This window comes from Xiphias gladius, chromosome 14, assembly GCF_016859285.1.
Source record: "Xiphias gladius isolate SHS-SW01 ecotype Sanya breed wild chromosome 14, ASM1685928v1, whole genome shotgun sequence".
In the NCBI taxonomy this organism is placed as follows: domain Eukaryota; kingdom Metazoa; phylum Chordata; class Actinopteri; order Istiophoriformes; family Xiphiidae; genus Xiphias; species Xiphias gladius.
Window position 1 is genome coordinate 26,154,827 of NC_053413.1, and position 24,290 is coordinate 26,179,116.

The 24,290-nt window shown below is 39.9% G+C and overlaps 1 protein-coding gene across 3 annotated transcripts in view; it reads right to left on the reverse strand.

Moving 5' to 3' along the window:
* The window catches only part of larp4b (La ribonucleoprotein 4B), a 46,045-nt gene that overhangs the window by 16,585 nt on the left and 5,170 nt on the right, over nucleotides 1-24,290 (reverse strand). For 2 of the 3 annotated variants that reach the window (XM_040144102.1, XM_040144101.1), the window contains exons 2-6: nucleotides 23,102-23,235; nucleotides 8,799-8,952; nucleotides 5,030-5,194; nucleotides 3,418-3,496; nucleotides 580-716 (exon numbers count right to left, since the gene is read on the reverse strand). In XM_040144102.1, the coding sequence (XP_040000036.1) occupies nucleotides 580-716; nucleotides 3,418-3,496; nucleotides 5,030-5,194; nucleotides 8,799-8,952; nucleotides 23,102-23,182 (616 nt within the window). In that variant the 5' untranslated portion in view covers nucleotides 23,183-23,235. The remainder of the gene's footprint in view (nucleotides 1-579; nucleotides 717-3,417; nucleotides 3,497-5,029; nucleotides 5,195-8,798; nucleotides 8,953-23,101; nucleotides 23,236-24,290) is intronic. The other variant, XM_040144104.1, reaches the window with a different exon arrangement.

The following is a 24,290-nucleotide window of genomic DNA, read 5'->3' on the forward strand; positions in this document are numbered from 1 at the left end:
CATTACAGAATGAAGCATTCACAGATTTCGGTTTCAAAGAAAAATAATCACATTTACTGGCTTTTTACCTCGAACTCCTTCCACTAAGTCTATCAAACGGCAAACTGTTAATGTTAACCTGAATGCCTCAAATCTGAAAAAGATTAAATACTAATACATGAGGCCTAACCCAAGCACAATTAAGTTAGTTTGTTTACAGTATCAAATCCAATTTCTTTTATAAAATATTGACACTGCACAAATCATAGAGTCATAAACTAAAAGTGCAGCTTCCAGCCAGATAGGAGCAGTAAACTGAGTATGTGTATAAATCAAAGACAAGTAGGTGAGGCTCTGCTGGATGCACTTTAACAACCTCTCCTGGGAAATCAACCCCAATCACACGCTGATAAAAAAATCACAGTGCCTGGTAAGTTTGTCTTGTCCTACAGCCTCTTTAGCAAATAAGCAGACGCCATCAAAGCTGCTTCACTAGTGAAATCATGAAGTGGCTCATAAATGTTGGCAGCAAACAATAAACAAAAACACATCAAATCACTGAGTCAGTTTTGACTGGCTCTTACTCGACATCTAACTCACATCGCAAAATGTCCACGATCAGCTCCATGTCAGTGCTGAGCTTTTTGACATGGTCCAGGTTGGCCACCGTCACAATTGGCACGTATTGGTCGCTGTCCATCTGGGAGATGAGGTACATGTCGCTGGCCAGATTCTCCCTGAGAGACAAAGTAGAGGCAGAGGCGGTCAGTCACACTTGTGGCTTAGATCGCAAAAAAGTGCCCCCGTAAACGTGTGGTGGTGAAATGTAACCTTTACTGACTCAGATGACGTCGAATGCACTTCTCTGATTACCACCAAGGGTCACACCCGTCCTCACCTGACAGGTAACACATTAAACCACGCTCTAGATCTAATGACGTCAAGCCGCTCTGTTTAGGATACCAAAGGTGACAAATCTGGGAATGTGAGGCGGTGCCCTTCTGGCCACAAGTGCAACTCCTGAACCTCTTAGCTGCTTAATTCTACAGCTGTTGCACACTCGGCTGTTTTACACGCGCAAGTATGAGCTAAGTGGTTTTCTAAAAGGAAATGCAAGAGTGCGTGTTTCACTTTCTCCTGATATTTTCTGATCTCGTTTGAGAATCTCTGACGTCTTTGCCCTCATGTAGTTTTCGGTTTCGTTACTCCTTCTGTAGGTTTGGCGAAGCTACTTTCACAAACAGACAGTAAATTGTACTCAGTGACGTTTCCAAGTTGATAAACAGGAGAAAGAAAGAAAGAAAGAAAGAAAAAAGTCAATTTGTGAGCCCCCCCCACCAGCAGCTAAACCACCACAGGCTTTCAACAGTATGAAATAGGGCTTTCATTCAGACCACGCCTGACGCCCACGGAGAGAGAGAGAGAGGGAGAGGGGGAGATAGAGAGGGGGAGAGAGAGAGGGAGAGAGGGAGAGGGGGAGAGAGAGAGAGGGAGAGGGGGAGAGGGAGAGAGAGAGAGAGACGGGGGGGTTGCTTGTTCAGTACTAAAAAACAATGCAAAGTCCCATAGCCCACTAGTATCAGAAACTAAAGTCCTAATTACTAACTGATTTATTATTATTATAATTACTAGTTTGAGTTCTTTAAGTACTTGTTTTGTCTGACCGACACCCCAAAACATAACGGTATTTAGTTTACTATCACATAGGAAGAAAGTGCAGAAAATCCTCTCAATTGTTTATCATATTTTTTTTGAAAAACATTGGCCAGTTACACTTCTGATGGTCAACTTATCGACTCATTGAGTCCTCGTTTTACCCGTTGCTGTGCCCCCACTGACTGTGTGTTTCTCCAGTTTATTGGCTGCCTCCATCTCTTCAGAATAAACACAGATCATGCCCTTTGGAAGTTTAGTTTATCCCTAACAATCAAACTGTTACCAAACACAGCTCATAAAATTACCAGTTTACGGTATACCAGGGGTTTTAAGATCCATTTGTAATTTGTTTTGTTAAATAAATATCAAGGGCGAGCATGCCCATCGACCGTTATGGGTTTTTCAATGGCCGATGCTGATATTTAGAGAGCAGGGCAGCCGCTGGCTGATATAAAATTCCGATATTATGTTTTGGGTTTTCTTTGCATCTGATAAAATATAACCATTTAATAATAATAATAACAACAAATGAGAGACAAAATTGGCGAACTTAAATGAACATTCATTTAACACTTACGTATTAATCTCTTGAACATCGAAAAATATTAGAAAATAAACAATGTCTCCGTTTGCTTGAGTAGATCTGCACTCTACTTATACTCTACTACCACAAGTAATCAAAAAACTGAACTCTGTAAAAAGTTTTACTGAAAGGTCTGCTGGCTTCATTTTTTGCTTATCGGCCGATGCCAATTATCTCAAAATGCCAGATATCAGCCCCTGTCACTTCTTGTTGGCACTGTCTCCTCAAAGCAAAAAAAGTCCTGAGTTTAAAATTCATTGACAGGTGTAATTAATAGATAGTGGGTGTTAATGTGGTCAATGTGTGTGTCTTTATGTCTGAGGTAAAATGTGGACCCTGGGGCTAGACCAGCTGGGAACCATTGCTGTAACAGACAACAGTGTAAAAATGGACACAATTCTGTTCACACTACACTGGATTTCTAGCTGTGTCCACACACCTACGGTCAGCATGTATAGTCTTTGCATACAGTCCACCCTGTCTGGCACGTCGGGCTTCATGCAGAGGCAGATCTGACTGGTGATTCTACACACGTCTTTATGTCCTGTGAAAACTGAAGTTATGCCTATAAGGACTTTGGCTACACTGACACAGAAAAGAAATATTTGAGGCTAACAGAAATGACGCATTGTGCCGTTGATGACAACCAGGATCAATCGTGTTTCAGGAGGCAGAATAACCAGAGAGGGGAATCCACTGAGTCATCCACAAGAGCCTCTCTTTTCTGGTCTTGGCGTACTTTAACGATCACTTAGGAGCAGACATTTTTCCTACTGTGGCTCTATTTAAGTGCTCTTCTTCATTAACAAGTGTGAAACAGCTGCTGAGCAACAAGAGGAGGAAATCTAAAGGGCTTAGATTTTTGCATGGTTAGCCTGTTGCTGGTGTTCATTAAAAAGAATTCCTGGACAATGTATGATTTAGTAGAATATTTTCTCCTTTCTTCCATTGTAACGTTGTCAGGAAAAAGATCGCTTACCACTTACTTACTACTAATTATACATGATGACAACATGAATTTAGAGGACCCGAATGACTAACTAAAGCGGTCTGTGTCTTGGTTTTTGAGCAAAAAACCTATTTGCTGAAAGCTCTCCGTAAGCCAACTTACTCGTAGTCTTGTCAAAAATGTGCCCAGTCCGTCGTCGTGATGTAATGTGGACTAAAATGATCGAGTTCAATTATCGACGTAAACTCACCGGGAGAGACAGAACTCCAGGGTCTTCTTCAGGTGCTCCCTCAAGCCCTCCTGGGGGTTCTCGGGCTGGGGGTCACCGCCTGTTGACACACAGGGAGAAATAGCTTTGGAAATTAAAGAGCGATTTAACTAATCCCGGACCCTGGGAGCAAAACATTATTCAGACCAATAAAATGTAAGGTTGAATAAAATAAACTGAAAATAAAGCAGGATGTGGGTGGGAATGAGCAGAGATGCTGAGCAAACACACATTACTTAAATGAACAAATATGAGAAAAAATGGTTTATTTATATTTATATTGAATCATGCTTGTCAGTAGAGCAACAAAAACTCAACCAGTTTAAGTTCACTCTGAACCATCGAGGGACAGTTGTCTGAGAATTCACTCAGGTCCAGGACTTCACAGAAACTGTTCTTGTTACAAACTCACAACTGCAAAATCCAGGCTACCATGCTTGCCAAGGTTCGGAAACAAATAAATCAATGGGGAGACAATCGTTACGTTAACACTTTGATTACTTTTTTTCCCTTGTCTGGATAAAAGATGAATTTAGGCGTCCTCTATTCTTCTCCACTATACTAGCGGCTCACATACACATTTCAATCTGTCGCGATTCATTTACAAGCCTCCACAGAACAATCAGAGCTCAGATTAAGCTGCAGAACAGCATCCCCTGGGGCTGGTCATTTAGTGGTGTGGGAACTCTGGAAACAATGGGACAGAGCCTGAGAGTCATACATGTAAAGTGTTTTATAATATGTTTTCCTAATAGTAGCCCTCCCTTCAGCACTGTTGTTGTTTATGTTGACATTTCATTTAGGTAGAGGGCATTTGGAGATAAATGCCTCGTCACAGCTAGTGTCTGGTTCAGGTCTATAAAACTTAAATGCTGTGATAAATAAAACAAAAAAAAAAACAAATAGCTCTTAGGGAGTCACTGTATGCCTCCAGACAATAAATTCTGCTACTTGAGGCTGAGCACAGCTCTTAACAACATGAAGCAAATTTTTCATTCTAATCATTAAGACTTAAAAACTTAAATAAAGAGATAATATTGATAGCACCATTCTAAGTAGCTTCACTGCTCAGTAACTGTAACAGCGATTATTAATTTTAATCTGTCAACCAGAACAAGCAGAAACATCTGCCTCAGCCAAGACCACTTTGACCACTAATAGTCACTCAACTGCTTAATTCAGCTGCATTTATAAATCGCACTCAATATTTGCCTGTCTCCCTAGCAGTAAACGAACAATTTTTAAAGTATGAAAACTCTCTCACATTAAAGTTCGAGTCTATGTTTTATCTCCACAGCCACATATACACAGAAAAAAATATTCTGTGTTTGTCTCACTGAAATCCTATGTAACTGGTTTTAACCATGTGTCATCAAGGGCCAAGACCCTCCAGGTATAATTCAGACCAAGCCCTACACCCGGTCTAAATTAGGTTTTTGCTGTCTGCTCAAGGGGGGGGGGGCACAAAACCAACACAGTGTACGGTTGAAAACTGTGAGAAGTCTCCAGGCCTTGTAGACACATTGAAACCCCTGCTGATCTGCAACCAGCCCACAGCCTGCTCTGACGAACAGCCAATCACTAACCAGCCCACCTGTTTGCCCAGGCTGCCCAGGCTCGGGGTATTCTGTATAGGCTGGCTCCAGGGTGACGGAGGCCACAGGTGCCGGCTCAGCCAGCATTACTGGTACCGGTGGAGGCTCATCTGGGTTGGTTAGTAGGGGCTCCTTGTAAGCCTTGTCTTCACTGGCTTCATAGCCTGTGACAATCAACAAGGGGAGGTATAATAATTATTATAGGTGTTAGGATAGGGAATTCACTAGCCATTTAAACTAAAAGTGGTGCCTTTTAAAGGAGGAAGAAATTAAATTAAATGAAACTCAAAACTTCCTGCACATGTTTCAAATTAAAAGTCTACCAAGAGAGGAAGGAATTACGTTCTCTGTGCTGCTTGAAGGCTTTTAATGTGAAACATCTGTGAGGGAAGTGTTTGATTTTACTAGAAGTACCTTAACAACATACAGCAACATGGAAGTGACAGGAAATGATTTGTGAATGTCAACTGTGTTTCTCTTTGAGTGTGAGTATGAAATGAGCAGGTTGTTGCACTGACTGAATTAGTGTAAACATTATTATTGAATTAAATCAAGCTACCAAGGACAAAGGTTTGAGTTTGCAGATAACAGCACAAAAGCTAATTAAAACCGGTAAAGACCATTAAAAAGGGGGGGTTGTCTCAGTGAAACATGATAAACTATAGAACAGGGGGAGTTAGAAATGAGGCTGTCTCAAATGAAAGACTGGTTGCTTCTGCAGTTGAGGAAGATGAAGGGCTCGTCTACTACTTTACTTACTTGCCAATTTCAGTCAGGCAGCCGGTCCCATAATTCTTGTTAAAGCATCAACAACTTTGAACCAAATTTCAATAGTAAAAAAGGAACATACCATGATTTCAGTAACTTGTGATAATGTAATAGGAATTCTTTTGTATTATGGTATAACACAAGCTGGTTCATTAAGATTTTATATTTCCTACTCAGAACCAAACAATGTCTGATGGCCCTTGTCTCCGTTACACAGGAAGCAATTAACTTTATCTTTTAGATTTGTTTGGGCAGGCGGCTTTCATACCTTGCATGAGCTACAACAGTCCAGCCAACAGAAAACGCACTTCAACAACAGAAAATAAACCCAGACATTACAGTGCTGCCCATGTGGTTTGATTGGCAGGTTATCTCTGGGAATTGCAGTGTGTTTCATAAAATCACACCGGTTTCTGCAGGTAGTGAACCTGCAATTTCCCTGCTCTGCAGCTGTCTTTCTGGCATCCAAGTTAAATCTCCATTCATACTTTCACATTTACAAAATTCATATTTGCTCTAAAAACTAAAGATAACACTACATGTATTCTAGAGTCAATTATCTAATCTGTCCAATGAAACATCACTTTCAAAAGAGAAACACAAACACTGACTACAAAGTTTAAAAAAAAGAACAAACAAACAAAATTATACCACAGATTAAGACTAATCCTAAAAGAGGGAGCCATTTAAAGGAGAAGTTGAAAAGCGAATCAGAATGCAATATACATAAGACATACTTTTTATATATTTTCTTTCAAGTAATAAAATATTTAATTTTCTGACTAGATATTTAAAGATTGTAGTAAAAGATTCCAGGAAGATGTACCGAGAGCACTGGAAATTAGGGCCAAGATGAGTCACCTCTATGTCAGTCGGGTCACACCCCAAAAATAGTTTTTTGTGAAATTAAAAATGATGGTGAACATTTAACCATGTAAAGTGAGCAGTCATATTAGGACATAATTAAATAAGCCTTTCCACAACTGTGTAGTCTTTCTGTAAGTAAAAATGTTGGACTTGGAAACTATCAATGTTTTTTGCACCTGAAAAAGGGGTGATCCAAAAAACAGCAAAGTAATATGAATGTTAAAAGAAACATGGGCAAGAGATTGGATGGTACTGAGGTTATGACGTGAGTAGCTTCCATTTCAAATGTCTGAATATAGATCCTTAAACTCCTTCGTGGCGATTAGCAGAAAACACTGTCACCTCAATAACACCCACTCAACACGGATAGATGTTTATTTGCTAAAAGATACAAATAAAACTCCATCAGCAGGAGTTTCCATCCATGGTGTAAAATTTCACAAATATTCTGTAGTGGCGAAAAAGGCAACTACATGAACGGCCTGACTATTTTAAGTCACCAGTCTTCTGCATTACATTTTCCATCTTCCATAAATGTCCTTGCAGACGTAGAAGATGAAATAGGCCGGGACGTCAATCAGAGTCAAGCGTAGACTAATCAATAATTTCTGTTTCGCCACCTTATCCGTGTTGCCTCTGCATTGGCTATACTTGGCCGGGCACATTAAAGTGAGTGATTATGGTCATTTGTGTAGAGGGAACGGTGACTATGGTTAGAATATTCATAGCTCATACAAAATTGAGTATGAATGATTAAACAGGTATCTTGGCATGACGAGAAAAGTGACAAGAATAGACAAAGGCAGGCTGCAAAGTAAAATTACGGTTTGTGAGTAGAGCCCAACTGTTTCGTTTCCCAGGAACAAGCCAGCATTAGTTGTCGCTACTGGATTATTAAATATATATTTAATTTGGCGTATATGTTCAGATGAGCAGAAAACTGGCCGCATTCTAACACTTCACTCCTTTCAATGCCTCAACTCCATCTGACCCGTCAACTTCAAATGACCCCCCTATTCTTTTAAGTGTTTCAAAATTCAAAAAAGATCAAGTTATCTACCTGCAGTGTTCAAGACTTACTGCCCATTCGTTTCCTTTCGGTGTTTTAACCAACACCGCAACTGCTTTACTTCAACTGCCACTTAAACTGCTCCTTATTTGCTTCACCCACGCCTGTTGATCTCATACCTATGTAACTCCAAGGAATCAACTTTTTAAAGACATTTACGCTGTTTCCAGCGTTTAACTGCAATTTATAAATCACATTTGATGGCATATATGTTGGCAGGATTACAAACTACTGTTACAATAAATCGCCTTTCAGTGCCTAAACTCCACCAGACCCCTCTACTCTGTTTAGCGTTTCAAATCCAACTGAAAGCTCAACTATCTTTAGCATGTGAGACAAAGTGACACTTCAGCTTCTTTCAGTAATTCAAGTACAACTTGAATTACTGAAAGAAGTGTAAGATCCTGCAACTTCAAGTTCGTACACTTCTTTTTTCTCCCAGCGTTTAACCGCAAAACTTCATCATATATGATGGCATACACAGTACCGTCAAAGGTTTTAGGCACTTTAATGTTTAGATTCTTTTGCATCACGCAGTTCAATCTTAGAGGTGGCAGATCAGTCCCAAAGTCATTCTGCCACATGACAACGAGCCCAAACATAAAGTTTGATTTATAAAGAACTATCTTCAGGGACAAAAAGAACAAGGAGTGTTCCAGAAGTCAGTGGGTCCTGTGATGTCTCTGTTGGCTATGGTGCATGAAATGTCACTACAAATTACTGCGTGTCATTTATTGGATATTTTGACAGTCTAATAAAAACACAAAAGCCTTTTATTAAAACAGACAGAGGGAACATCTTTTTTTTCTTCCTAAACATGTCCTGACACATTGTTGACAGCTACCTTGCTGTCCAAGCTACCTGCTGTCTTCTTTTATCATCATATGCATCTGACTTATGTCTATGAGTTAGATTACTTTTGTTGACTTACTACTTGCATGTGAATGTATGTGTATTGCATATGCAATGGATTTACATTTTGTTTAACTTGCTATAATGGCCATAAAACAAATGTTAAGTATAGCAGTTGTAAGCATATTTTGTATCCCATAAGGTTGGCTGACCTTCTGGGCCAGGGTCGGCCGAACTATCGCAGCCTTCCTTCCATGGCTGCAGGGCAGCAGTTGTGGTGTCAGCACTCCCGCTGGGGTCCAGGCTAAACATGTGGTTGGCCCATGCTTTCGCATTGGGGTTGAGGTCTGAAACCTTGGCGGATTCCTGTGAAAGGAACACAGAGTTCGGTCAGAGATGTGAAAGGGATTATTATTTAAAAAGAGCCCCCCCCCCCAAACAACAGATAGTTATCAACTCATCATACTTGGTGTTTGATGTTATTCTGAATCATGATAGAAAAAAATATGTTGAGTATAAATGGTCAGTAAACCAAAAGTTTAAAGTTTAATTAACCATTTTTTACTTATTAGCAATTATGTCACTTAATTGAAAAATATCAATATACTCAACCTGCCAGTGCATTAAAAAAAACAGCTACAAATCAGCTACAAGAGCTAGGCTAACATGAGGCAACAAGACAAAGAGTGCAGACAAAAAAACTGTAATAGCTCTGATGGAGCTTCATCAGACCAGAGTATCCTAAAGGACCAGAGTGCTTTAGGTGCTTTTTTGCAAACTTCAAATGGGCTTTCATGTGTCTTTCACAGAGGTTAGGCTTCCGTCTGGCCATTCGGCAAGATTGCCCAGATTGGCGGATTGCTGCAGTGATGGTTGTCTTTCTGGAAGTTTCTCCCATCTCCACAAAGGATCTCTGGAGCTCAGCCAGAATGACCGTCGGGTTCTTGGTCACCTCTCTTACCAAGGCCCTTCTCCCCCAGTTGCTCAGTTTGGCCAGAAAGCCAGCTGTAGGAAGAGTCCTGGTTTTTCAAATCTTCTTCCACTGGACAATCATGGAGGCCACTGTCCTCTTGGGAAGCTTCAATGCTGTAGAATTTTTTTGTAGCCTTTCCCAGATCTGTGCCTTGACACAATCCTGTCTCTGAGCTCTACAGGCAGTTACTTTGACCTCATGGCTTGGTTTTTGCTCTGATATACATTGTCAGCTGTGATACCTTATATATACACAGGTGTGTGTCTTTCCAAATCCATGTCCAATCAATTGAATTTACCACAGGTGGACTCCAGTCAAAGTGTAGGATCATCTCAAAGATTATCAAGGGAAATGGGAGGCACCTGAGCTAAAAATCACGTGTCATAGCAAAGGGTCTGAACCCTTATATCAGTGTGATATAGCAGTTTGTCTTTTTTAATAAATTTGCAAAAGTTTCTAAAATTCTGTTTTCGCTTTGTCATTATGGGATATATAACTGATGAGGGGAAAAAATGAATTTAAATGATTTTAGCATAAGGCTGTAACCTAACAAAATGTGAAAAAAGTGAAGGGGTCTGAATACTTTCTGAATGCACTGTATATTCAAGTGTGTGATGCTTTTACATTATTACAGTAACACTTGCTAATATAGCAGTTGTAAAACATGTTAAGTGAGGTAAATATTTAGACATAAATGCATAGTGACTGTATAAGTTATCTTGAAATGTTATTTTCCCACATTTTGTTTTTAAGCAGTTTTGGTTTCATCTGTTTTTTTAGTTGACTTTTCACTCACTTCACCTTACAAGCTCAAAAAAGTAATGTCCTTCACACCAATTTTATAAATGCAATACATTTAAGTTAAAAGTGGCATTTGCTTATTTGACAATACAACCTGTTAAACTTGGTGACATAAGTGTTAGCAGATGAGCCAAGAAACCAGGGAGTAGCATGATGTGACATATTTAGCAGCAAAGGGGAATATCGTGTAGCAACCTTCAAGAGCCTCTAGCAGAACTAGACTTAAATTGACAGTGTGGCAGACACCATCACCAGGAAAAACATTATTGCAAAATCTTATGAAACAAAACTGAAAGTTTAAATTGGCAACCCAAGTGATTTCCTCTGCAAAAAAAATGTCAGGGGAGAAATAATGTTGTATGACAGTTTAATTTTGACTGAATCTTTGTACAAGGAAATTAGGTTACTGTTTTTCACTCAGTGTTTTAATCACTTTTACAGTTTTTTACTGAAAAAAAATGAGCACTGTTCCAAGTGACTGAGGAACAGAAATTAGTAACCAGATTGGCTGAATGACAAGACTCGTTTTACCTGATCATTGTGCTACACAAATGTCCACAATTCAAATGAATTTTCTGACCTGAGCAACAGAAATGCTTTAACAGGCACTAATCAATCATGTCGTACAACTGCCTCATCTGCCAGCAATACTCCTCAGTCCAACATCATCTGACAGGAACTGAGATTCTGGTACAATCTGACAAGGACCAGGCCAATACAGCCCTGGTGCCTGCTGGACATACTCACAGGATCAAAGCAGCAGTTCAGCATGCATGTCTCACAGGCTAACAGACTGTAACCCAGAGCCGTAGTCAGAGCCAGTGTTTCATTGAAATCCTGAGGCATAGCAGGCCAGGCGCTTCCTGACGGCGGTGGTATCAGGCTCCACTGCATCCAATCCATGATTAAAACACATAAACAGAGTCTAAGTATCTCCACAGGCAGACAGAGGACGACTGCGGACCAACATTGTACGCCTTAAGCCATAACCCATAACCCAGGATCCTTCCAGTGAAGCCGTCTCTACCGCACCTCTCTAAGTCATCCCCGTCAAGCCACAGTCTGTCTGGCCCCTCTGATCTGAGCTGCTGGGTTGATTCAACAAATCTGATGACAGCACTGAGGCTCCGCTGCCCTGGTGGACTATGCTGACGTTGCAGAAGCTGACTGGCTGTCTTGCTCCCGTTAAGCATCCGTCTCTGCTATTGCTTTGTCGCTGTTGCACTGAGTCATTCTCTGGCAGAATACTGGAGCTGTAGAGGGAGTGTTGAGTTGCACACCTGAGCTCAGACTAAGCCTGCTCCAGCGATCCACGTGCTAAATCAACCCTGAAGCATCGCTCAAATTAAATCAACCCTCTCGAGCCTTGGTTTTAATAGATTATTCTGCTAACGAGCTGGGTTGCTGAGGCAAAAGAAAGGCTGGGAAAACCTGTTTCCTATTCAAGAGGCAGCAAGTTGAAAGAAAGAATCAGTAACAGAAACAAAGGAAGGCCGATTGAAGGAAAGAGAGTTAAAGAGTGAGTAAAGGGAGAGATAGGCTGGATTTGATACAAGATTACCTGCAACAGACAGCGTTCCCGGGTCGTATTTCACAAGCGTTACACTACGACATCATTTGGGATGTGTCTGGCCAGACGGACACACACCCCTGCCTGTGCTAATAATCCAGCTTCGCACTAATGTAAAACTCCCACTCCTGTCCCAGCTGGCTGCCATAGAAACTGCTGCTGACATCACCGGATGTGTACGTTGTGGGCACTGCTTGACCTTTCAAAATTTTAAAATGTTCCCTTCCTTCGTAGAGGAGGAAAAGGTTAGCTGCTTCCCTGATTGAGGGTGTATTTTGGGAGGAGACGAGTGGATGTGATTCATCATGAACCATGGACAGAGAAGAGTTATCGTTGGTGTCACTGGAGGGCAGCCGGCGTAGCTCGGGGTTTATTGCTGTGCCTCTCTGATGGAGGCGAGCTCGCAGCGGCAGACAGAAGGACAGAGACAGCAGACATGTAAGAGTCCTTCAGGGGAGAAAACAAGAACAGCTGAATTTGGACTTATCTGTCTGTCAGCAGACCTGAGGCTCAATTTCCCTCTCTGACAGCTACAGAGCTGGGGGACACAGTGGGTCAGATGAGTGCTGAGCACTCAGGAATCAAATGCATCACAACTACTAGCATCTATTACTACACTGCAGGGTTAATATGACATCGGCATCTTTCAGCTTAGCTAGCTACCGATCTACCACCTCTGAAAAAAATGCGATAGGAAAATGGCACAAAAAAAAGTGGCGGCAGGCATTGGTGAGATCGACACAAAGTTAACTTAACCGTCAAACTTAACTTCTTGCAGCTACCGCATCTTCTGTGTTGACTGATAATGACGTCAGCTACATAACTAGCGAGTGACTGGTTACAGCAGAAGAAAATTAAACTCAACAAATCATAGGGCTGCCCCAAATGCTTGAAAGCTTTGACCGTTGCCACGGTAGTCGACATCCAATGAATGATTATTATATAGGCATTACCACAAAAATCCCAAATTGCCTATGAAATGAGAAATAGCAATCCAGCATTATTCATAGAGCATCAACATTAATCATTATTAGCTAATCTCACACAAGGACATTTAATCTCAGTGATAGGTTTGTGCGTCACGTGAAGCAAGTTACAACCACGCTAGCAAGATGTGGAAAACGTCAGGCGTCTGGAATAACTTCCAAAATTGTAAAGATGACGCCCAAAAAGTCAAGTGCCAGATATGCCACAGGAATTTCGCATATTGCAAATCACCTGAAAACTGTAACTAACAGCTTAGCCGTGTTGCAACTGCTAAAATATCCTTTTTTCTATTAGGGCTGATGTTAGTGCGACCTGCATGCTAACAAAGTATAATCCTGAAGTCTAACTTTTGTCCTTGTCTCTTAGGGTTTGGACGGTATACAATTTTCAATACTTTAAACCTTCCCCAAATTTTCCCGTGGTACACGTTATTACCGGCTGATTAAAAATCACACTGTAAGGCTCCGAGGGAGCCGCCAATCGCTGCTGTACTGTTTCCCGCTACAAAGTGGCTGCAATGCACTTCAACTTCGATTTTCCATCTTGTGTTACATTAACGTGTTTAGCATGTTTTTTTGTTCCTTTTACGTCTATTTTTATGAGACGCATTCAGTGCATGTAATTTCTTTGTTGCAAAGCACTTTGAGCTGCGTTTCTTGTATGCCAAGTGCTATACAAATGAGGTTTATTATTATTATTATTAGTTATTTTCACGCAACAAAAATGCGATACATGTTCCAGTTTTATTCTCTGAACAACATCAGACACGTATGGTGTCATGTTAACAGACGACCACATAGCAGAAGTCAGTGAACAGCTGTCTGCTCCCGACAGCAGCACTTTTACATCTTGTCTAACTTTATTGTAAAAGTCTGGAATGGCTGTTTTAGAAAAGTATTTACGCCCAGGCAGCTTGGGCGTCTAGAGCTTTGATCGTGTCCTTAAACTACTTTTTCCCCCCCACAGTGTGGAAATAGACCGCTCCTTTTGCAATGCACGTGGTCACTGATCAGTACAGGTTTTCCACTGCACACTGTCCCTTTTGTACTTAGTTGTTTTCCGGAATGCACCTATTATTGTTGGTTGTGTCGGACTGGTGGAAAGAGTGGATGGTCCTGCTTCAGCAGCAGCGGGGGGCTTTGAACTCGACGACAAGTTCATCCTCGCAGCGGTCAGCAGGTGACCGATTCTGAGAGGGGCGTGTAAATTTGATTTCCCAACTTCAAAGTTTCCGAGATGCACTTCACTGGATTTTGACCCTTTTAGTATGTTAGCACAAACTTTAAACACTAACAACACACATTTTTAAGATCTTCATAATTCTAACATTAATAAACTGACCACAAGGCACCAAGTCTGGCTTCCAGCATTGCAAACCTTTCACGCAATCTGTGTGGTAAATTATTAAACTAATGTGTTATGTTAATTTTTACAGTTGCAAACACTGTGCAATAATCAGTCACGTCAAGTTGTTAATTTTAAGTCTGACCGAACACTAGCGGCAGCATGGCGGAAAGCTGAATTAATTTTAATTGAATAATGAATTATTTCGGTTTTTCCAGAATTGGCCCACTGAAATGAATGAAACTCAGCATTTTGTTTTTCTTCCCTCATATTTTTGATTACTTTTGGATTCAAACACATACAACGCATTTTTATGCCTGCAAAAGCACTTTAACTAAACTGCGGCTTGGCTGTCACAGTAACGTTCCCAAAAGAGATGAGGATCTGATCCTAGTTGGAGTCCGATTTTCTTTCCAGCTTTCATCTATAACGGATTTGTTTTTACACGCGGTGCTATAAATAGGCCATGTTCAATTTCTGGTCTGTTTCTACCACATATGTGCAGGGCATATGGTGTATCACTCTGTCTCCCTGTGTACGCATGGGTGTGAATAACGAATGAGACAGAAAACACAAGGGTTTGGTAACACCACATGGCTTGTGTTACTATCCACCGGTTGGATTTGGGGCTAAACTAGATTTTGAATACTTAGATAAAAGAAGTAGATTTCTATGCAACTTAAATTAAAAGAATTATTTCAAATGCAATTATTATATCAAACACAATTATGACTGTCATTTCTTACTTTACTATTCCTATTTTAAGATCTACAAAGTGCTTAGTTAAATGAAATGTTTTAACATGGCCAAGTTAAATACTCCATAAATTATAGCAATTTTAATCTTGTTCTACAATCGCGCAGAAATGAGTGTGCAGCCTTTGCAACAGGCTCTTTTATCTAAATTCTGAGGAAATAACTTGAAGTTGAAGTTTTAAATTTAATTCCTGTGGTCCTAACACTGTTTGTTTTAAGGTTTCCAGAAGTTGCACATTTTGGAAGTCCTTTTAACAAGATTCAAGACAGGCCTTGATTCAGTCTGAAGTAACTAGTCTATAAGCAAATAAAATGTACATTCACACAGATAACCTGGACTGAACTACAACTTCTGTACAGACTTCTTGTGCATTTTATGACTTTTTAAAAACGGAAACTGACTTTGCTCAGGAACCTTGACATCCTGAGCCCTGGAGGCAGTATTTTGGTTCCCTGACCGCTTTTCCCACCACTAATCCCGGCTTGTAATGAGACGTACAGCCTGAAGCATTAGCCCACTGGACTCCATCGGGGGGAGAGTTGCCCCTTATTTTTCGCTGCCAATCTTCTTTCCAATCTTGAGCATGTGTAAATGAGAGCGGAAAAAGACAGCGGGCTCTTTCCATTTCCTAATTTTGGAGCTCTCAGGAAGAATAACCTTTTCTTCGCCTGAAGGCCATCTGCTTACTTCTTACCCATTTCCTTAGGTCCACATTCTTTCCTATTTGAAGAGGTTGACTGAAACCCATCGGGGAAACATGACGACACATCCATGAGTTTGGTTAGTGACAGACATAGGTTCACCTTCTTAAGTCAATTCCCTTGGTTTCCTCTGTACTGACGTAGCAGCCATGTTTCACTGCACTGAGGGAATTACAAACTCTGCAAGAGATTATTGGTATGACCAAGAAAGATTTTGCTTTAAAAACACAAAAACACGAGATCTCTCATCCGAAGAAGAATGATTTAAGGCAATGGAGGCAGCACTAAAAAACATAACCGAGACATAAAACGGGGAGTGATCTGGAATCTGAACGCTGCCCTCCTAAAGCCATACTGCTGGTGCCAAATACTGCTAAAGTAAAACTGATTTTCGATCCAAACCAAGAGCCTTGTGACGCCACCAGCCAAGAAACCCAGCCACCCAGACACCACGCCAGAGCAGTGGTAGAAAACACTGCATGACACAGCTGGGGGAGGAGTGAGAAACACATTTATTTAATTTAGCTTAGCTACTACAGCTCACCACCCACCTTCAATGTCTTTCCCTAGGAAAGACACAGGAATCTAAATGACAACGGGTTAGGTAGCTGGTAGAGGGGGCAGGTTTAGTCATCACAGCCAGAATTTACCAGTATTTGGCCAGAGGCTTGTGTAATATGCCACCCTGGTGACTGCATTTAGCCCCGACAGCCTTTGCAAAAGTGTCATATGTGCTACCATCAATCAGACCTGCTGGGCTGTGTAGCACCCTGGGAGATTTATAACCTATACAGGGTGCAAATGAATGTGTGGAGTCTGTGGAGATGGCATGCGGGATTACCCACAGACGGAGGTCTGTAAGAGGAAAACACACAGGCATAATCACCTCAGCATGAATAGTGCTTCCCTCTAGCAGAACACTTTGAAATATCAGATGGTTTTGCTTCATTTTTACTTCCTCAATTTACAGGCTTTTGGCACAGTCAATACATTTGTTTATGACTAGAAATGCCATATCCTTTTCCCTAGAATAGGTTTGGGTACTCAGAAATACCATCATTTGGTATGTCAGTGATTCTTAACATGTTCTACTCTTTTTATGAAAGGAACATTTGCAATTTGAAAAAGCTGTGAGTGTCTTTTTGGCCTAAAAGTGTTCACTTCGTGAATCTGAGCCATCAAAAGTCATGCTGCATTAGCTACAACCAGATCCTGTCCACACTAACCGTGGATGTACAAACAACATTCACCTTGAATTACTTTCGACACTGAAAAAAGTCTAAATTTGATGATTATTAAGTTATAACAAGCAACTTTTCATGTGACTTCAAGGCAGATTTTTGGTTGTTAATCCTTTGTCCACCATGTTTATCCATCCTTGTGCCTCTACTGGTGATGTACTGTTATTTCCATAGATAAGCAGCCAAGCATAGATCGTGTAATATGTTAATTTATTATATGTTAATCTATTACTTATTATTTATTTATTTCCAGTGCAGACAACAGCGCAAAATGATAGTCACATTCTTTGGGAGATAAGCTAAGTTGTCAATCATCACTGTGGCTGATTACACTGAGACAATAACATTTGAATAAGTCCTTGAAATGCAGTCAGATCTTGATTCCTGTTTACCACCATATACACTCTCTGAACACAAGGTAATCAAATCTAAGCAAATGATGGCTATGTATCAAACAGGCGTCTGAGTGACTGCATTGCCCGCTACAACCACAAACCCTGCCCCACCACATCTGTTTCTCTTCAGTATAGACGGTGAACTAACCTGGTGCTATTTAATATTCAATTTTGTTTTTCTGTTTTATGTATTCACATACAGATATTTGCTGTTTATTAGGTCTATTTTTGCCTACCAGCTTGCTTATCTTAAGTTTGTAATTCACTGGAGAAACCAAACTGTGTTTACTGAGAATTGACTTAAAATGAATTTCTAATGCTCCTCTTCAATTGTTACTTTCATTGTCTTAACACATACACAGCAAAACTAGCTTTTCTCGTTTGTAATTAATCTGAGAGAGACAGAGAGAGAGAGAAGGACAGAAACTAGAGGAGGAGGAAGGGAGATGATGTTGTTCTGGCCCCTCCTGTTCTCTGTGGTTACCTATAATGTGTTTTAATGCAGCTGAATTCACCGTGTAGTTGTTCCCGTTTAAAGATTTTCCTGTTCCTATTGTTAGATGTCAGAAGTGGTGCCATATATTATCACCGCTCATAAATAGGCCACTGTGTTAACCAGCAGTCATGAGCACTGTGATGGGCTGCAGATAAAATTGTTATTTTAGAATCACTACATCATCTCCTGAAAAAAAAAAAAAAAAGAATTACCCATTAATGACAGTAGCTGTGCAGTGAGACGGGCTATACTGAGACTTAAAATGAGTAATGACGGAGTCACTTAAGGAGCACAGGGGGTTGTCTTATTCAAGTACAGCCACAAAGCATCTAAACGAGCCGCAAACATGTATTCAGTAAAAAATTAAAGATGTCAGCAAAACTACTCTTAACTTTATTAGAAATGTGGCTGCTCTGCTCCAGAAAAAAATCAGAGCCGTAAGAGAGCTGGAGCGCTGCTGGAACGCGACGCAGCCAGATCCTGTTGACAAATGGGGTTACAGTCCTCCCTGTAGGTGTAACCCCGCGAGCTATCTCCACAAACTCATCATGTGACAAGAAAAAAAAAAAAAAAGAATCATGTCAGTGAATTAACAAATTTAATCTACAAGTCTAATTCTAATCGCCTCTTCACATAGTATCCAAAACTCTACACAACACAGTTACGCAACAGGTTGGGTTACAAGACTCACCGACACTGTACTGTTGAGTGAATTATTTTAGCCTGTAAAAAAAAATTAGCAGCTTAATCTACAGTTTAGCTGCCCAAAATGTAAAGGTATGTTGACCCATTTGCACCACTCCAGCCTCTGAGGCCAAAGTGGAGCGATGACTGATGACTGCAACAAGACATTGTTTGTTCTGCTTGATGGCTCAGCGGGAACACGGATCCTGACGCAACCTAAAATTCCAAAATTTGAGTTACAGCAACTCTGCTGGAAGTTTCCTCGCCATTACTATAATGAAAACTTTTGACTGGGGTTTAAGTTGTGGCAAATTGCTGATTAACGCCTGTGGTGAGGTTTTTGCAATTCCAGACACACCCATCACAAACAGAGAAGATGGATCTCTGTTAAAGATTAGATACATGTACTTTACTTGAGTATTTTCATTTTATGCTACCTTATACTCTGGCTCAGCTACATTTCCAATGGAAATATGGTGCTTTTTATTCCAGTACATCTATTTTTAAGCTTTAGTTAAGCTGTAAATTAAGATTCTCCATACAAAATATAATCAACAAATAAATCATAATGTATTATTATAGATCAAACTACCCAGCAGCATATAAACTACTAAATTTTACCAGCTACAAAATTAAAGTGACGTAAACATTAATGCATCAAAATTTATAATAATGTAATATATATTCTTCTCAAATGTATTCTCTTGCATAACTAGTAAATTTACGTATATTTTGATGCCAATACTTTTGTACCTTTTTCTCAAGTAAAATGTACTTGTAACTATTTCTACACTGTGGGATTCCTACTTTTACCTGAGTAAAAGATATGAGTACTTTTTCCACCATGGGACCCGAAACCAACAGTATGAAACTCAAAAGGTTTTTTCACTGTGGTTTATCTGGCAGATAAAATATGTATACAAGACCTGATAAGACTCGATAAGAAAACTTCAGACACTCTTTGTCAAACTAAATAAATAAAGTACTCATGTCCTACTTTGACCACACCTGGTTGAACAGTTTCTCTTCCTTGTAACAATCACAAACTGTCCATGTCTGCATTTTTTTTAAATCACTTATAGCATTTAATACTTTAATAAAAGTAAAAGATAGAATTTGGTAGACAAGTTTTTAGTGTGCACAGAAATAAATTGGTTATTTCCTCTTGGCTTCTAAAATAAAAACAGTGGATAAAACCATTCCCCACACTACCAAGACACAACAGAAGACAAGTAAGTGGCCTGGATTCTGGCTACTTTTACTGAATTTCCCCTGAAATCCATCTATAACTGGAGACTCTCACAGGACCGCTACCACCTGCAAGGTGAGGCTCACCTGACAGACGGGGGTAGCCAAGCTAGCACCAGTGCTAACGAGCTTATCTACTGGCATGGTTAGTGCAACTTAACCACTAATGGTTGTGAGAACTATTGAGAACTTCCAGGGTTATCCAACAGACCACACTGGTTGTTGGTTTAACTATGTTGTTTTAATGAGTTTCATTTCCAGTTTTATTTTGTCTCTTCAAAGTGGGCAAAACTCAGTTCTGATTAACTTTATCATCACAACATTATCTGAAATTTTACAGCAAGAAACCTGGGATGCACCTTAAGTTTAAGGAGTCCTTAAATTTGGCTTTCAATGTCTGATTAACCAGAAGTTATCCTTTTTTTATTTTGACAAATTTTGCATTGGCTACATTTGAATCACTTTTACAACTTTGACAAAACTAAATAGGGGTGAAATAATGTAGTTTCACTATTTTTTTCCAATGACAGCTATGTTATGCGTTTCTTCACTGATTACCTTCTACAGTACAAGATTACAACCAGCAAGGCTACCAAATATTTACCTACTGACAACTGTAAAAAGGTAATATATTCTCTGCTTACTACACACATACAGTTTCACAGACAACCTGCAATTAACTTCAGCAGCTCCCCTTGTATTAAGAGGGAAACACACTAATAAAAGGTGGAGAGTAGGTGTTAGCGCTCTGCTCTGTTTGGAGGTAATTCTACGTCTAGGTTTCGACAGCAAGAGGAAAAGCATTATGTGTTTTGAATTTTTCTTAAAGTGGCAGCTTTCATGAAACCTAACAGCTTAAACCTCAACTAAACTTCACCAGTTGTTGTTTCTATTGGGTTACCATCGTCAACACTACAGGATTCTTTTCAAATTTCTGTACAATTTCCTGCAAAGTCTCATTTAGAGCTGAAACAGCTCCAAGTCATTCGAAGACAACTTTGGCTCTGGGAAAATGTGATTCTATCATCTGACATTTTATAGACTGAACAATTTATCGAGAAAATACTCAGATGAGTCAATAACAAACATAATCATCAGCCTCAAAATAAACCCCTTTGAACAAGGTAGTTTTGTCAGAAACTGCTGTAAAGAGCCACAATTCAATGTGAGGAACAGCAAAGGAACAAACCCACACATCACAGATTTTGTAAAAGGAGGGATAGAAGCATAAAAAGACGTAAAATCTGTAAACACCATAATGAAGGACCTGCTAAAACATATCAAACAACAACATCCACACCCAGGCTAACTTAGTGTGATGATAGTAACCAAACATCTTATTTTTCAGTCCCAACAAACTTTCTGACGCGGCCTCAGTATAAGCTCCAGTTTGTTTAGTAGACAGTGCACGGCGTCGTGTCGTCACATCTCGTTGAGGCATGGGAATCCAACCTCAACCGCCATTGTACTGCACCCAAGATGCACCACTCTGTTTTCAGTCCTGCCCTTCACACTCCAGCAAGGAACAAAATGTCCACCTATGATCAATAGAGCCACTACAGGCGCATGAAACGAGAGAAATAAAAACAGGTCATGGTTATTTGGTTACAAGAGTTGACTCTTTCTGTGCGTCCCGTTTCTTTACTTCTCTGTTATACATAATCAGTGTGGGAAATCAACTCCAGTCAAAAGCAAGCTGTGGCTGGTATGATGCTGTCTATAACTTAGAGGAAGGCTTCTAAAAATCTAGGCAGTTGGCAAAATGGCAAAGATTATGAGACACTCTGGCCGATCAACATAGAAAATGTCCTTTTGCTTTCAGTTAAAACATATTATGGCCACATTAACATCTGCTACATCTATTGGACCAAGGTACACTTCACTTTTGGATGCCTGTCATGCTGGTGATGTAGGAACTGAAACTTTCTCCAGTGTTGCACTTCAATTCCACCGCTCTGCGTAGGTCCCAACAGCTAAATGCAACAGATGTAACATGCAAAACGTAAACAGCATCAGAACCACACAAGTTTCAATCTCAAAAATCATACCCACTTTGGATAGAAAGTTAGATTTGACAATGATATAAGGGAAAATACAAGACTGCAAACACCCAGCCCAGACATATAGTTAAAATTTTCGAGGATTAAAATACAACAAAGCCAAATGTTTTACTCATTGTGGTCCTCGTTAGGAGAAAGGTTAGTCGACAAAATCTTCAACTTTGGCCAGACAGGTTAAAACGGACAAAACAAACCCAACTACTGTACTAGTTACTTACACCTATATTACAAGTTGACAACTAGTCGACGAAAAGGAAAAAAACTGGCACGAGTCAAACTCGCTGAACTGCTGAAGTTACTGCCAACTAATGCCGAGTTTGCTTACATTTGCAATTAAACGTCTATGCTTAAAAAGGCCGGCCATTGAACATCTGCTGGAGCCACACAGCAAGCATGAGTATGTATTGCCTGACAGCCAACCAGCCGACACCAAACAGACCTGGATGTTCTCCAGCTACAAGTTCTCCAGTCCAAAATCGTCCATTTCACCGTTTAACTCCTTAATTCAGTCTTGGTAAGAGTATCAACTGCGTGGCTATGATCTTAACGTGATGCGGCTGACCCACTGTATGTGTGCGATGGCATATAGGAGTATACAATATTAAGAAAATTAATCACGTTTAAAAAATAAAAGGCAAATTAATCAAAGACGTTGCAGTCATAACTTAATTTGTTGGATTAGTTGAAGAGGCACATTCCTGTCTGGTTATATTAATGATAAAGATTCTCTAGCTCGATTTTCCAGAAAACCTAGTGCATCACAATATCTTAATAATATCAAAATATAAAATTACATCTACCTTGATAAAGAATTTTTATCCATACTTGCCTCCCCTAATGGAAAATGCTCCATTACTACAAATGTTTACTTAACACTGCAAAGCAGCTGCTGAGCAATTATTCGTTAATCTACTCATTTGTTCGGGATTTGAAAATGAAGTTTGTGCTGCCAACAATTTCCATGAAGGCAACAGAGGAAATAATTCACTATAATATTATTCTTGTGTGTAAGCAGGACCATCTCATTTGACATTTGCAGAAGTAGAGCACAAGATTAATAAAATTAGAGTTTTAATTTTAGGGCCATCAACATTTGTCATATTTTGCAAAATTTCTAATACACTTCCACAGCTGGGGGGGAAAAAAAAGAATAAAAAAAATTCTGGATATTCACTTTAATTTATCAATGTCTGGAAATTTAGGGGGAAAAAAAGCAGGACAACTGAAAAAAACTGTGTGTATGTGTATGTAAAACTCACCAAATGAGAGTTCTCTTTTGCCTCTTGTACTTGCTGCACCTGTGGTTCAGCTACAACTTTCGTGTCCTGGTCAGAAGTCATGAGCCGTCTGCTTCTTGGCTCCTCAGGGAGAAGTCTCTGCGTCACCAAGTTAGCTACAGGGGGGTAGAGGGGACAAACAAGTTAGATTCAAGAATGGATGTTTATCATATCACTGCGGCTTTATATCAGTTGTTACACGTGTAAGACGAAAAGGGACAAGGGGGGGGTGAGTGTCTGATAGTTACTTTATGAAACTCTGGCAAGGATGGGTGAACTTTTAAAAAAGCACAAGTACTTCTCGAGAAAATTTATTAGACAAAATATAATTATACATACAACTGTCTTGTTTTCAATGCCAGTCTGCACACAGCATACTGTATGGTGCAGGTGTAGGTGTTTAATTCAAAACCGGCTCACTATGTATTCATGTTTGTCTTTGAGTTTGTCGTCACAAACTCAGTAATATGCCGCACTTCTCAACAAAAGCTACCAAAACCCAAAATACAAAAAAAAGACAGGTGCCTATAAAAATGTACAAGTCTTCAGTGATAATCACTAAATATATTATTATAGAACCTTTTTTTTTTTTTTTTTTTTTTTATTGTTTCACTTTTTATATACGGCAGAAAAATACAAGAAATAAAGCTACGATACAGTTTATTTACATGTAAGATGATTTTAATACTATTCTGTGTGAAAGCCCCACATCAGCACCTTCAACTGGTTCTCTCACTACATGACGCATAAATAAAAAGGTGTTACCATAATCTCTCTCTCTCTTCACACAAACACAAATTTTACCAGCATTGGCAGGTAATAATCTAAGATTATGACAGAAGTGATTAGTATCGCATTAACGCATTTGGTTGAACCGTCTAAATTTAACATCATATATTGCTGCAGTGTAGCATCTTGCCAAAACACACACACATACAAATCTTAAATAAGACGACACTCAAACTGGTGGAACGACGAAATGCGAAAATTTCAAATGCCAACTCTTGCCAACACATTGGTCTGACTCAACCTACAAGCTACAGGGAGAGAAGGGACATGAGCTTAAATCAAATCGTTCCCTAGACAGACCTGTACATTTGGTTAGGCAAGTTTAACAGAGTTTAAAACCCAGAACAGGAATAACAAAGCAAGGAGCCTCAACTTACTCTAC